Raw genomic sequence first — 14,942 nt, 5'->3', positions numbered from 1 at the left:
CTACTGTCACTCCAGACAAGGTTATAAAACTGCCGAACAGAGGTCCTGTAGTGTAACTGTCTGTAAAATTTAGCTACATTTAATTACAGAAAAATTATGAAACAGATTTACTCTTACAATATTAGGGTAATAATGTTGTCCTTTTCAAAGGGTACATACTTTCTTTGTTAATCTCATGTAGACCTCATGATTAGATAAATATTTTGGGAACCTCATGGTTAGTAAAGATTTAAGGAAAAAAATAAACTGTCATAGACAAACGTGAGGACTTTGTATCAGTTACCTAGTATTTTGGCCTTTAATAAAGCAATCAAATGGGATAATTTTCTACCACACAGGCAACATGCTAGATACTAGGTTAATAGAGAATTGAAAATCGAACATCCTTCTGGTCTGGGCTGGTGCCTTGAGTAGACATTGGGCACAAACTCCATAGCCAGTCCCATAAAACCCAAAGGAATCTCCACTTCCAGGCACTCTAACACAGACAGGACCACAGGATCACAGGATCTTATGATTGAAGGATCACAGGAGCTTGCTCACACCAGATCTCAGGGTCCCAGAAATAGCCTGACTCCCAGAAGCTCTGACAGACTCAGGATCTCAAAACTCCTGATCACAGGACTCCAGAATCACAGGATCACAGAGACAGCTGAACTCTGAGGAGTTCTGACACAAACAGGAAAACAGGAAGGACAGGCTCCAGTCAGATATAGAGAGGGCAGGTAGCACTAGAGATAATCAGATAAAGGGAGGAAAGCATACGAGCATAAGGAACATAAACCAAGTTTACTTGGCATCATCAGAACCCAATTCTCTCACAATAGAAAGTCCTGGATAGAATATTACACTGGAAAAGCAAGATTCAGATCTAAAATAATTTCTCATGATGGTGATAAGAAGGACATAAGTAAGTTCACTAAAAATAATACAGGAGAAGACAGGTAAACAGCTAGAAGCCCTTAAAGAGACAACACAAAAATCCCTTAAAGAATTACAGGAAAACATAATAAAACAGGCAAAGGAAATGAACAAAATGATCCAAGATCTAAATATGAAGAAAAGAAATAATAAAGAAATCACAAACGGAGACAACACTGGAATTATAAAACCTAGGAAAGAGATCAGGAGTCAGAGATGCAAGCACCACCAACAAAATACAAGAGATAGAAGAGAGAATCTCAGATGCAGAAGATACCATAGAAAACATTGACACAACACTAAAAGAAAATGCAAAAGGCAAAAAACTCCTAACCCAAAACATTCAGGAAATCCAGGACACAATGAGAAAACAAAACCTTAGGATAATAGATATAGAAGAGAGCAAAGATTCCCAACTTAAAGGGCCAGTAAATATCTTCAACAAAATTATAGAAGAAAACTTCCCTGACCTAAATAAAGAGATGCCCATGAACATACAAGAAGCCTACAGGACTCCAAATAGACTTCACTAGCAAATAAATTTCTCCTGTCACATAGTAATCAAAACACCAAATTCACAAGACCAAGAAAGAATCTTAAAAGCAGTAAGGTAATATGGTCAAGTAACATATAAAGGCAGACCTATCAGAATGATACCAGACTTCTCACCAGAGACTGTGAAAACTAGAAGATGCTGGACAGATTTCATACAGACCCAAAAGGAACACAAATGCCAACCCAGGCTATTGTACCCAGCAAAACGCTCAATTACCATGACTGAAGAAAACAAGATATTCCATGACAAAAACAAATTTACAAAATATCTTTCCATAAATCCAGCTCTCCAAAAGATAATATATGGAAAACACCAACAGAAAGAGAGAAACTACACTGTAGAAAAAGCAGGAAAGTGATCTTTCAACAAACCCAAAAGAAGATAGCCACACAAACATAATTCCACCTCTAACAACAAAAATAACAGGAAGTAACAATCACTTTTCCTTAATATCTCTTAACATCAATAGACTCAATTCCCCCCAAAAAGACATGAACTAACAGACTTGATACATAAACAGGACCCCATATTTTGCTGCATACACGAAACGCATCTCAGTGACAAAGACAGACACTATCTCAGAGTAAAAGATTGAAATACTTTTCTAAGCAAATGATCCCAAGAAACAAGCTGAAGTTATTCTAATATCAAATAACATCAACTTTCAACCAAAAGTTATCAAAAAAGATAAGGAAGGACACCTTATGCAGGTCAAAGGAAAAATCTGCCAAGATGAACTCTCAATGCTGAACATATATGCTCCAAATGCAAGGGCACCCACATTCACAAAAGAAACTTTACTAAAACTCAAAGCACACAATAATAGTGAGAGACTTCAACACTCCACTCTCATGAATGGGCAGATCATGGAAACAGAAACTAAACAGAGATACTGTGAAACTAACAGAACTTATGAACCAAATGGATCTAACAGATATTTATAGAACATTTTTTCCTAAAGCAAAAGAATATACCTTCTTCTCAGCACCTTACAGTATCTTTTCCAAAACTGTCCATATAATTGGTCATAAAACATGCCTCAGGAGATACAAGAAAATTGAAACAATCCCATTTCCATGTACCCTACTAAATCATTACATATTGACTGGTCTTAAATTAAAAAAAAACAAAAACAAAAACAAAAACAAAAACCAGAAAGCACACATACATATGGATGCTGAATAATGCTCTACTCAATGATAACTTGGTCAAGGAAGAAATAAAGAACTTAAAGACTTTTTAGAATTTAATGAAAATGGAGACAGATCATATCAAAACTTATGTGACACAATGAAAGCAGTGCTAAGAAGAAAACTTATACCTCTAAGTGCCTCCACAAAGAAACTGAAGAGAGCTTACACTAGCAACTTAACACACCTGAAAGCTCTAGAACAGAAATAAGCAAATACACCCAAGAGAAGTAGATGGCAGGAAATAATCAAACTCAGGGATGAAATCAACCAAGTAGAAACCAAAAGAACTATACCCAATAACAACATTATTATTGTAACAACAATAATATGAAAAATGTACATTTGTATGAATATATGTGAGTGGAGATATATGTATATATATTTGTATGTATGCACAAATATATAAAAACACATCCTGCTGAATCATTTTTTCTTGTTTGTGTGTGTATGTTTCAAAGCTGACTCCTGTGCACTGGACAACTAATAAGAGGTCTCATACTTGGGAGAAGCTAAGTCTCCTTTTCCCAGGAGTCATTAGTTGTCTGTGGTTCCAGGTGGAACCTCTGAGAAATTTCCCCCCTTCTACATTAACACATCCAGTATTTCTAGGAAATCAACTTTTAAACTTCCAGATATGATGGAGAACATGAAGTATTTCTGCTTTTGTGTTGGCCTGTTTTAGAAATTAAGATTTAAAAAACTTGAGAGAGGCATTTCATATATTCTTTCTCACTTACTTTGTTTATCACAACTAGATACAATAGAGATGTTATTCTAGTTAAGAACACATGTGATAGGCACAAATATTAGTATTATGTGGCTGAGGAAAAAATAGTCATTCATAGATACAGATATAGATAGATATAGATTATAGATATAGAAAGATTTGATATATAGATATAGATAGATGATATAGATATAGATAAAACAGTCCATAATATGAACTCAGTATCTGCTAAGATTCAAATGCTATAGAATGATCTTCAACTGACCCACAAAGAAAGACTGAATGTTTTTCCACCAGAAGGCACTAACTCTTCATCATTCTGAATTCCATGTTCAAAGTCATTAGTCATTAGGGAAATGCAGATCAAAACAACTCTGAAGTTCCATCTTATACATGTCAGAATGGCTAAGATCAAAACTCAAGAGATTAAAAACAAACACATCATGAATTTTGCAGTCAAGTGAATAGATCTTGGAAATGTCATCCTGAGTGAGGTAACCCAAAATGACATGCATAAGTAAGTGCTCACTAATAAGTACTCATGCTACACTCCACAGACTCAAAGAAGCTAAACAAGAAGAAAGGCATAAATGAGGATGCTTGAATCTCATTTAGAAGGGAGAATAAAATAGTCATAAAAGGCAGATGGAAGAAGGAAACTGGGTTGGGGAGGGGATGGGGAATGAGGGTAGGGGGTCTAGTGTAGGGAGGTACAAGAGGGATGACCACATGGCCATGAGAATGAATGGACACCTACAGCTAGTGGGAGTGGTGATATAGGTGACATCTCAAGGAAGAAACGGAGACTCAGAATAAGGCAGGTACCCATGAATCAATAAGAATGTCTTTAGCTTTGACTCACAGCATTGAAGATATGGAATCTGAAGAGGCCATCTCCTGTAGCCAGGCACAAACCCCAATGGAGCAATAGGAACACCAACTCACCTAGAAAATTTTCAACCCAATTTTTAAATATACTTCTATCTAAGTCCTCAGAACTTGTTTGTAGGAGAATGTATTCCTTGCTTGAGGCACAATGAAGAAAAAATGCCTAAGAAACAAAAATGATCTCTGAAAAGAGAACCAAATCCTAAAAGCTTCTGAAATCCCCTTACTTACCTGAGCCTATTGATCCCATCTCAGCACTGTTGTTCCTATAAAAGCATCAGTTGAGTTATTTGTGGTTTTGATAGTGCTTCAAAAGTTTTCCTGAAGCCACTAATCATACCAGAGTTAGATGGAGCTCAGGAAAACTACCAACACCACTCTCCTATCATGAAACTCTGGCTATGTGATTCTATAAGTCTGATGCTTAGATCTCTTTTCCAGGGAAATTTCTACAGTGTTGGTCTTATCAACCCACAAATGAAATATTTGTTTGCCTCAGTGACTTTATCTAGTATTACTCAAGTACTAGAAAGACTTGCTCCACCCAGGGACAAAGCAAAACCAGGTCTGACCCATACCTGTCATATACTCTGTGCTGAATGAAAAGCTATAATGAATGCATTTTGAATGCTAAACCTATAAATATAAATGAGAGATAGTTGTAGAAACACAAGTAAATGGCCTTAAGTTCTGATGAGACTGTCAAGAAAGTTTCATACAGTTGAGAATAAATGACAATAATCCCAAAACAAAACAACCAGTTAGTCCAGGTAAGCAACGGAGCACAGTAGTTACCCAGGCAGACAGAGCAACTATGTCTTGAAGACACAAAAGAAATAGTCAATTTTACATATTCCTTGTAATTTGCAGTAGCTTGACTGGGAGAAAGGATGGCAAAAACAACAAGAGGTGAGCTTTAGGAAATGTTATAAAACTTGAGAAAATGTATCCTTTCAATTCTTTTAAAATATAGATATATGCATATCTATATTAAAATTTAATATAGATGGCATTCTTACATATATGCTATAAATAGGAATGCATATGAAAACTATGAGCATAAATATATTTTAGAATATTTTGCAGAGATCTTACATGAATGTGCATATACATATAAAATATATTTCAGTGTATGAATAATTATATCTAAAAAATATGGCATAACTATATGTACATCTACCATCCCCCTGGAGGTGGTGATAAATATACATATGTAAATGTTTTATGATATATATTAGTAATATTTTGAGATTTTTATACAAAGTAGTTTGATCATACTGACCCTCAATTCTTCCCAAATCCATTCCCCTTCCCTAATCTATCAACTTTGTGTCCTTTATTTCAAAATAAGGTAAGAAGAAACATTTTTATTTTTTGATAAAACACCACAACTAGATGCAATATGAGTGGAAAGCATTTATTTCAGTTACAGATCAGGTCACTCTTCATCACTAATGGAAACAGTAACAAAAATTCAAACACAGCAGGAAAGTAGACACAAGAACTAAAGCAGAAACCTTGGAGGGAAAACTGGTTCCTGCCCAGGATTTTATGGCTCCTTACACATGGTTTCTTACTGCATGCCCAAGGTGCATCACTCAGAGCATTCTGAAATCTCTTACATTAATAATTAATCAGGACAGAACCACATAGTCTTCTCTACGGAGCCATCTAATGTAGGTGTTTTCTCAACATCTGTTCCAAAACAATCTTTACGGGCCTGTGGCAGCAAGAGCAAAGACACAGGAGCCTTGCCTGACCAGTTGCTCCGGTTCCTTCTGGTAGGTGCTGGTATACCTTGGTTTTGAACACAGCAGACAGCACCACGGTCCCCAAAGGAGATACCACTTCCAGAAGCTATAACACACCCAAGATCTTAGGATTCCAGGACCCAAGGATACCAAGAGCTTGGTCACACCAGGATCTCAGGGTCTCAGAGGAAGCTTGACTGCCAAGAACTCTGACATACCCAGAATGTCAGGTTCACAGGATCCTGGAATCACAGGATCACAGAGAAAGCTGGAATCTGAGGAGTTTTGACTCAACCTGGATTGAAGGAAGGACAGGTTCTAATCAGATGTATCGAGGGCAGGGAATACTTGAGATAATAAGGAGGCAAGAATAAGAACAGAAGCAATAGAAACCAAGGTTACTTGGCATAAACAGAACCAAACTCTCTCACCATAGCAAGTCCTGGATACACCATCACACCAGAAAAGCAAGCAAGATATGGATTTGAAGTCACTTCTCATGATGATAATGGAGGACTTTAAGAAGGAAATAAATAACTCCCTTAAAGAAATACAGGAGAATGCATCCAATCAGGTGAAAGAATTAAATAAAACTATCCAGGATATAAAAATGGAAGTAGAAATAATAAGGAAAACACAAAGGGAGACCACTCTGAAAATAGAAAACCTATAAAAGAAGTCAGGAGACGATGATGCAAGCATAACCAACAGAATAAAAGAGATAGAGGATAGATATCAGGTGCAGAAGATGCCATAGAAAACATTGACAAAACAATCAAAGAAAATGTGAAATGCAAACGATCTTAACTCAAAACATTTAGGAAATCCAGGACACAATGAGAAGACCAAACCCAAAAATAATAGGTATAGACGAGAAGGAAGATTTCCAACTTAAAGAGTCAGTAAATATCTTCAACAAAATTATAGACAAAATCTTCCCCAACCTAAAAAAAGAAATGTCCATGAACATACAAGAAGCCTACAGAACTCCAAATAGTTTGGACCAGAAAAGAAATTCCTCCCATCACATACTAATCAAAACACCAAATGCACAAAACAAAGAAAGAATATTAAAAGCAGTAAGGGAAAAAGGTCAAGTAACATATAAAGGCAGACCTATCAGAATTACACCTGACTTTTCCCCAGAGACTACGAAAGCCCAAAGATCCTAGAAGATCTCGTACAGATGCTAAGAGAACACAAATGCCATCCTAGTCTACTATACCCATCAAATCTCTCAATTAATATAGATGGAGAAACTATGGTATTCCATGACAAAACCAAATTTAAACAATATCTTTCCACAAATCCAGCCCTTCAAAGGATAATAAAGGGAAAACTTCAACACAATGAGGGAAACAAAGCTCAAGAAAAAGCAAGTAATCTTTCAACAAACTTAAAGAACATAGCTACATTCACAGAATTCCAACTCTAACAACAAAAATAACAGGAAGCAACACCAACTTTTCCTTAATATCTCTTACTATCAATGGACTCAGTTCCCAATAAAAAGACATAGACTACCAGACTGGTTGCTTAAATAGGACCCAACTTTTTGATGCATACAGGAAACCCACCTCAACAAAAAAAGGCAGACACTACTTAGAGTAAAATGCTGGGACACAATTTTCCAAGCAAATAGTCTGAAGAAACAAGTTGGAGTAGCCATTCTAATATCGAATAAAATCATCTTTCAACCTAAAGTTCTCAAAAAAAGATAAGGAAGGGGACTTCATACTCATCAAAGGTAAAATTTACCAAGATGAACTCTCAATTCTGAACATCTATGCTCCAAATGCAAGGGCATCCACATTCATTAAAGAAACGTTGCTAAAACTCAAAGCACACATTACTCCTCACACAATAATAGTGGGAGACTTCAACACCCCACTCTCATCAATAGACAGATCCAGGAAACAGAAACTAAACAGAGACATGGTGAAACTAACAGAAGTTATGAAACAAATGGATTTAACCGATATCTATAGAATATTTCATCCTTAAACAAAAGAATATACTTTCTTCTCAGCACCTCATACTACCTTTTCCAAAACTGACCATATAATTGGTCACCAAACAGGACTCAGCAGATACAAAAATATTGAAATGATCTCATTCACCCTATCAGATAGACACGGACTAAGGCTGATCTTCAATAACAACAAAAATAATAGAAAACCCACATACACATGGAAGCTGAACAGTATTTTACTCAAGGATAACTTGGTCAAGGAAGAAATAATGAAATAAATTAAAGACTTTTTAGAGTTAAATGAAAATGAAGGCACAACATACTCAAACTTGTGGGACACAATGAAAGCAGTCCTAAGAGGAAAACTCATAGCTCTGAGTGCCTCCAAAAAGAAACTAGAGAGGGCATACACTACCAGCTTGACAGCACACCTAAAAGCTTTACAACAAAAAGAAGCAAATTCACCCAAGAGGAGTAGATGGCAGGAAATAATCAAACTCAGAGCTGAAATAAACCAAGTAAAAACAAAAAGAGGTATGCAAAGGATCAATCAAACCAGGAGCTTGTTCTTTAAGAAAATTAACAAGAAAGATAAATATCTAGCCAGACTAACTAGAGGGCAAAGGGACAGTATCCTAATTAACAAAATCAGACATGAAAAGGGAGATATAACAACAGAATATGAGCAAATCCAAAACATCATAAGATACTTCTACAAAAGCCTATACTCAACAAAACTGGAAAACCTGACAAACCTGAATGAAATGGAAAATTTTCTAGACAGATACCAGATACCAAGGTATAATCAGGATAAGATTAAAGATCTAAACAGTCCCATATCCCCTAAAGAAATAGAAACAGTCATTAATAGTCTCACAACTAAAAAAAAAAAAAAAAAAAAAAGCCCAGGCCCAGATGGGTTTAGTGCAGAGATCTATCAGACCTTCAGTGAAGACCTAACTCCAATACTTCTCAAACTATTCTACAAAATAGAAACAGAAGGTACTCTACACAATTCGTCTGTGATGCCACAATTACTCTGATACTTAACCAAAGACCCAACAAAGAAAGAGAACTTCAGACTGATTTCCCTTATGTATATTGATGCAAAAATACTCAATAAAATTCTTGAAAACTGAAACCAAGAACACATCAAAATGATCATCCATCATGATCAAGGATGGTTTATATACAGAAATCCATCAACATAATCCACTATATAAACAAACTCAAAGACAAAAACCACATGATCATCTTGTTAGATGCTGAAAAAGCATTTGACAAAGTCCAACACCCCTTCATGATAAAAGTCTTAGAAAGATCAGGAATTCAAGGCCCATACCTAAACATAATAAAAGCAATATACAGCAAACCAGTAGTCGACATCAAACTAAATGGAGAGAAACTCAAAGCAATCCCACTAAAGTCAGGGACTAGACAAGGCTGCCTACTCTCTCCCTACCTATTTAATGTAGTACTTGAAGTCCTAGCCAGGGCAATTAGACAACAAAAGGAGATGAAGGAAATTTAAATTGGAAAGGAAGAAGTCAAAACATCAATATTTGCATATATATATATGTGTGTGTGTGTGTGTGTGTGTGTGTGTGTGTGTGTGTGTCCAAAAATTCCACAGAGAACTCCTAAACCTGATAAAAATAAATAAAAATTCAGTGCAGTAGCTGGATATAAAATTAACTCAAACAAATTAGTGGCCTTTCTCTACACAAAGGATAAACAGGCTGAGAAAGAAATTAGGAAAATAACAACCTTCAAAATAGTCACAAATAATATAAAATATCTTGGTGTGACTCTAACAAAGCAAGTGAAAGACCTGTATGATAAGAATTTCAATTCTCTAAAGAAAGAGATCAATGAAGATCTCAGAATATGGAAAGCTCTCCCATGCTCATGGATTGGCAGGATTATTATATTCAAAATAGCTATCTTGACGAAAGCAATCTTCAGATTCAGTGCAATTCCCATCAAAATATCAACTCAATTCTTCACAGAGTTAGAAAGGACAATTGGCAAATTCATCTGGAATAAGAAAAACCTTGGATAGCAAAATCTATTCTCAAAAATAAAAGAACCTCTGGTGGAATCACAATCCCTGATCTCAAGCTGTACTACAGAGCTATTGTAAAAATCTGCATGGTACTGGTACAGTGACATACACATAGATCAATGGGATAGAATTGAAGACCCAGAAATAAACCCACACACCTATGGTTACTTGATCTTTGACAAGGGAGCTAAAACCATCTAGCAGAAAGAAACAACATCTTCAACAAGTGGTGCTGAGTCTACTGGCATTTAGCATGTAGAAGAATGTGAATTGATCCATTCTTATCTCCTTGTACGATGCTTAAGTCTAAGTGGATGAAAGAACTCCACATAAAACCTGAGACACTAAAACTTATAGAGGAGAGAGTAGGGGAGAGCCCCAAAGATATGGGCACAGGGGTAAGACTCCTGAACAGAACACCAATGGCTTGTGCTGTAAGATCAAGAATTAACATATGGAACCTCATAAAATTGCAAACTTCTGTAAGACAAAAGACACTGTCAATAAGATCAAAAGGCAACCAACAGACTAGGAAAAGATCTTTGCCAATTGAAATCCAATAGGGGGCTAATATCCAATATATATAAAGAACACAAGAAGTTGGACTCCAAAAAATTAAACAACCCTATTAATAAACTGGAGTACAGTGCTAAACAAAGAATTCTCGACTGAGGAATACAGAATGGCTGAGAAGCACCTAAAAAATGTTCAACATCCTTAATCATCAGGGAAATACAGATCAAAACAACCCTGAGATTCTACCTGACACCAGTCAGGTTGGCTAAGACCAAAAATTCAGGTGACATCAGATGCTGGCAAGGATGTAGAGAAAGAGGAACATTCCTCCATTGTTGGTGGGATTGTAAGCTGGTACAACCACTCTGGAAATCAGTTTGGTGGTTCCTCAGAAAATTGAACATAGTTCTACCTGAGGACCCAGCTATACCACTCATGGGCATATACCCAGAAGATGCTCCAACATGTAAAACAACACATGTTCCAATATGTTCATAGCAGCCATATTTATAATAGCCAGAAGCTGGAAAGAAGCCAGATGTCCCTCAACAGAGGAATGGATACATAAAATGTGGTACATTTACACAATGGAGTATTTCGCAGCTATTAAAAACAATGAATTTATGAAATTCTTAGACAAATGGATGGATTTGGAGGATATCATCTTGAGTGAGGTAACCAATCACAAAAGAACTCACATGATATGCACTCACTGATAAGTGGATATTAGCCCAGAAACTTAGATTGCCCAAGATATAATTTGCAAAACACATTAAACTCAAGAAGTAGGAAGATTAAAATGTGGATATTTCGTTGTTCTTAGAATGGGGAACAAAATACCCATGGAAGGAGTTACTGAGACAAAGTTTGGAGCTAAAAAGAAAGGAAGGACCATCCAGGGACTGCCCTACCTGGGGATCCATCCCATAAACAACCACACAACCCAGACACTACTGCATATGCAAACAAGATTTTGCTGATAGGAGCCTGATATATCTGTCTCCTGAGAAGCTCTGACAGTGCTTGGCAAGTACAGAAGTGAATTCTCACAGTCATCTATTGGATGGAACACAGGGCCCCCAATGAAGGAGCTAGAGAAAGTACCCAAGGAGCTGAAGGGGTCTCCAGCCCTTAGGAGGAACAAAAATATGAACTAACCAGGTTCCCCAGAGTTCATGTCTCTAGTTGCATATGTAGCAGAGGATTGCCTTGTTGTCCATCAATGGGAGGAGAGGCCCTTGGTCTTGTGAAGATCCTATGCCCCAGTATAGGGAAATGCCAGGGCCAGGAAGCAGGAGTGGGTGGTTTGGGGAGCAGGGGGAGGAGGGAAGGCATAGGGGATATTTGGAAAGGAATCTAGGAAAGGAGATAGCATTTTTAATGTAAATGAAGAAAATATAATAATAATAATAATTAATATTTAATAATAATAAAAAGACCCTCTGCCTAGCCTCATGGGAGCGTGTCTTCTAGCAGCCTTCAGATGAAAATGTCGAACTCTCATCTCCTCCTACACCATGCCTGCCTAGATGCTGCCATGGTCCTGCCTTGATGATAATGGACTGAACGTCTGAACTTGTAAGCTAGCTCAGATTAATGAGTTGCCTTGGTCAAAACAACAACAACAACAAAAAATAACAACAACAACAACAAAAACCCTGATGACTAGGAATAACTCAAATAGGACTGACAATAGAATAGACAAACAAGTTATAGCTAACCCAATAATATATGCATTAATAAAAAAATAATGAGCTATTTTTATAAATGTCAGACACTGATCTCTACAGAATTTGGCTGAATTAAATTAGACAAAGATGATTGCATGTTATGACCACAAATATATGACTCTAAAAATGTAAATAATGGTAAAAGTGAATTAGTAATTTTCTATCAATAGAGAACGGAAGAAGGAGTGCCCCAAAGTCCACAAGGACAGTTTTGGAAGTCTCGGATAGATATTTTTATAAGCAATGCAATGACATTTTCATGACTATACATATATATTTAAAAGTTTACAAATTAATTTCCCTAAATATCAAGCAGAGTTCATTGTATGTGAGCTATATCTCAACAAATCCCTTCACAAATAGTACTTTAAATAAACATAAAATATTTGTTGTGATCTCTTAGTTGGTTATTGATGTTGCAACTTAAATTTTAGGAGTAGACTACTAGAAACTGAAGATACATACACTGATGACTTTCAAATCTTTAACAGTGACACAACAGAGTTTTCTTTACTTTCCCCAGGCAATTTATAACTCCTGAGAGTCCTTTCAGGGTGTGGCCCTACATGGTGAATGGAAAATACTCAGATGAAAGTCAGCACAAACTGTACTTGATATTGTTGTTGTTTTATAGAAAAGGACCCAAAGTCAGGTAGAGACAGGAAGAGGGGTGGATCCTGGATCAGTTGGGCCAGGGGAGTAAATATGATCAGTATGTAAAATTTTTAGAGAACAGAGAAAGGGGGAGATTGTAGACATATGTTTGTTCCTGAATCTCAGGGCATAATGGATCCTATCAGCCATCTTATAATGAAATATGAAAGCAAATCTTCTCTTTTTAAGGACTTCATTGCCTGTCAGATTTCTAAGTCCCAACATATAATCACTCTGTAAAGAAAAAATATTCTCAAGTTGTGAAATTCTTAGAAGCAGGAAATACCCTTGTCTCCAACCATCATACACACCCAGATCACTTACTTGAGCTCCAGACTTCACAGAGAATTTTTTTCTGGTTCTTGAAAATGTTTCAGTGCCTTCAGGTTGTTTAGCGAAGCTTCTTCAACATTAGTCATCAACAACTCCTCTAGATCAGAAACGATACTCTTTCAGAAATTCAACTGATATCCACTGAGATGGTGTTTTTTCTTGTCAATCTCAAATCAGCATTCCTTTAAAGAAAACAGTAAGATGGCTATTTTTATCCAGTCTACAAGCCCACGAGCTCATGCACTAGCAGCACACACTGTATCACTCAGGAGCTCTCTGCTATTTTCAGTAGACCTGTTCCAACATGATACGTTTGGCTCATGATGATATCTGATATAAGGCATGTTCCTTACACACATGCTAATGCTGAAAATACCAAGGGGATTTCTTGCCTATATTAACAGTAATAGGTTTAGAGATTGCCATTATAAGTGACATTTACTTTTTTTCTCACCAAGGCTCTCTAATTTTAAATTTCTTTTTATCAATTATCTTCTACTGCTGAAAGCTCTGCTATATTCAGTCATGTAGTGGGATCAGGATACAAGAGACACTTGGAAAATAATTTGTTTTCTTATTAAAAAGATGGGGAACTTTTAAAATAAGAACCTGGTCAAGACTTCTGCAACCTTTCCTCTAAAATGTCCATAAGAAACTTTAGTGAATTTCTTGTATTAGAGGCCATAGACTATTAAAACGACCAAATATAGACAGAAATTATGGAAAACAAAAACCAGTAATGGTTATTGTTTGATACTTCTTTATATCCAAATCTATTTCAAAATAGAAAGATTAAAATTATCCACTTTCCCAAGAGCTTCCAGGGACTAAAGCACAAACCAAAGTGTACACATGGAGGGATCCATGGCTCCAGCCTCATAAGTAGCAGAGGATGGCCTTGTAGGACATCAGTGGGAAAAGAAGCCCTTGGTCCTGTGAAGACTTGATGCTCCAGTGTAGGGGAATGCCAGGACAGAGAAGCAGGAGTGGGTGAGTTGGTGAGCAGTGGGAGGGGGGTTAGGATAGGGGGTTTCTGGAGGGAAAACCAGGAAAGGGGATAGAATTTGAAATGTAAATAAAGAAAATATATAGTAAAAAATTAAGGAGATCAAGGCTAACAAAAAAATTATCCTCTTCATCCTATAAGCCTCTATGAGAATAGAAAGACAGCACCATATAAGAGCTTTTACTTTCACCATACCCCTTGGAATATAACAAACTAAATTACTCTTGGACCAGAATCATGAGTTTTCACAAAGACCTAAAATGCCTCATTATTCTCTTCCACATACATGTTAGAATTATTTAAGAATTTACAATTTTTTGAACTTTAAATGAAGGAAAACTGACATTTGAGACCTCAAATCCATTATTCTTCAATTTATTTACTCTTCTTTGCCCAGTTAATAAACTATAGGGTATTTGTTGTCAGTTTCTCATTCTGAAAAATCACACAATGAAACCTGTATCTTTATTCCTAAATGCCTAAGACCCTCATCATCATAGCCTTTTTCAAGTTAGGAGTGATGGTTGGCATTTTCACTACGATTTTGCAAAAAGATTAGAAAAGTCAAGCTTCTGGAGTTCATAGAAAAGTTAACCATCCTGAATGAAATATAGTTTCATGGTATGTACT

At 36.4% G+C, this 14,942-nt stretch overlaps 1 protein-coding gene across 3 annotated transcripts in view; it reads right to left on the bottom strand.

The window, feature by feature from the left end:
• Skint4 (selection and upkeep of intraepithelial T cells 4) overlaps positions 1 to 14,219 on the bottom strand; it is a 96,061-nt gene extending 81,842 nt beyond the window's left edge. For 2 of the 3 annotated variants that reach the window (NM_178786.4, NM_001357339.1), the window contains exon 1: positions 4,517 to 4,765. In NM_178786.4, coding sequence (NP_848901.2) covers positions 4,517 to 4,535 — 19 coding nt within the window. In that variant the 5' untranslated portion in view covers positions 4,536 to 4,765. Of the gene's footprint in view, positions 1 to 4,516; positions 4,766 to 13,297; positions 13,489 to 14,146 lie in introns of those variants that run through there. The other variant, NM_001347180.1, reaches the window with a different exon arrangement.
• Positions 14,220 to 14,942: the final 723 nt, after the last annotated feature.

Source organism: Mus musculus, chromosome 4 (assembly GCF_000001635.26).
Source record: "Mus musculus strain C57BL/6J chromosome 4, GRCm38.p6 C57BL/6J".
NCBI classification, from domain to species: domain Eukaryota; kingdom Metazoa; phylum Chordata; class Mammalia; order Rodentia; family Muridae; genus Mus; species Mus musculus.
Note: the sequence above shows the minus strand (reverse complement) of the source record. Positions and strands in the feature narration are given on the sequence as shown.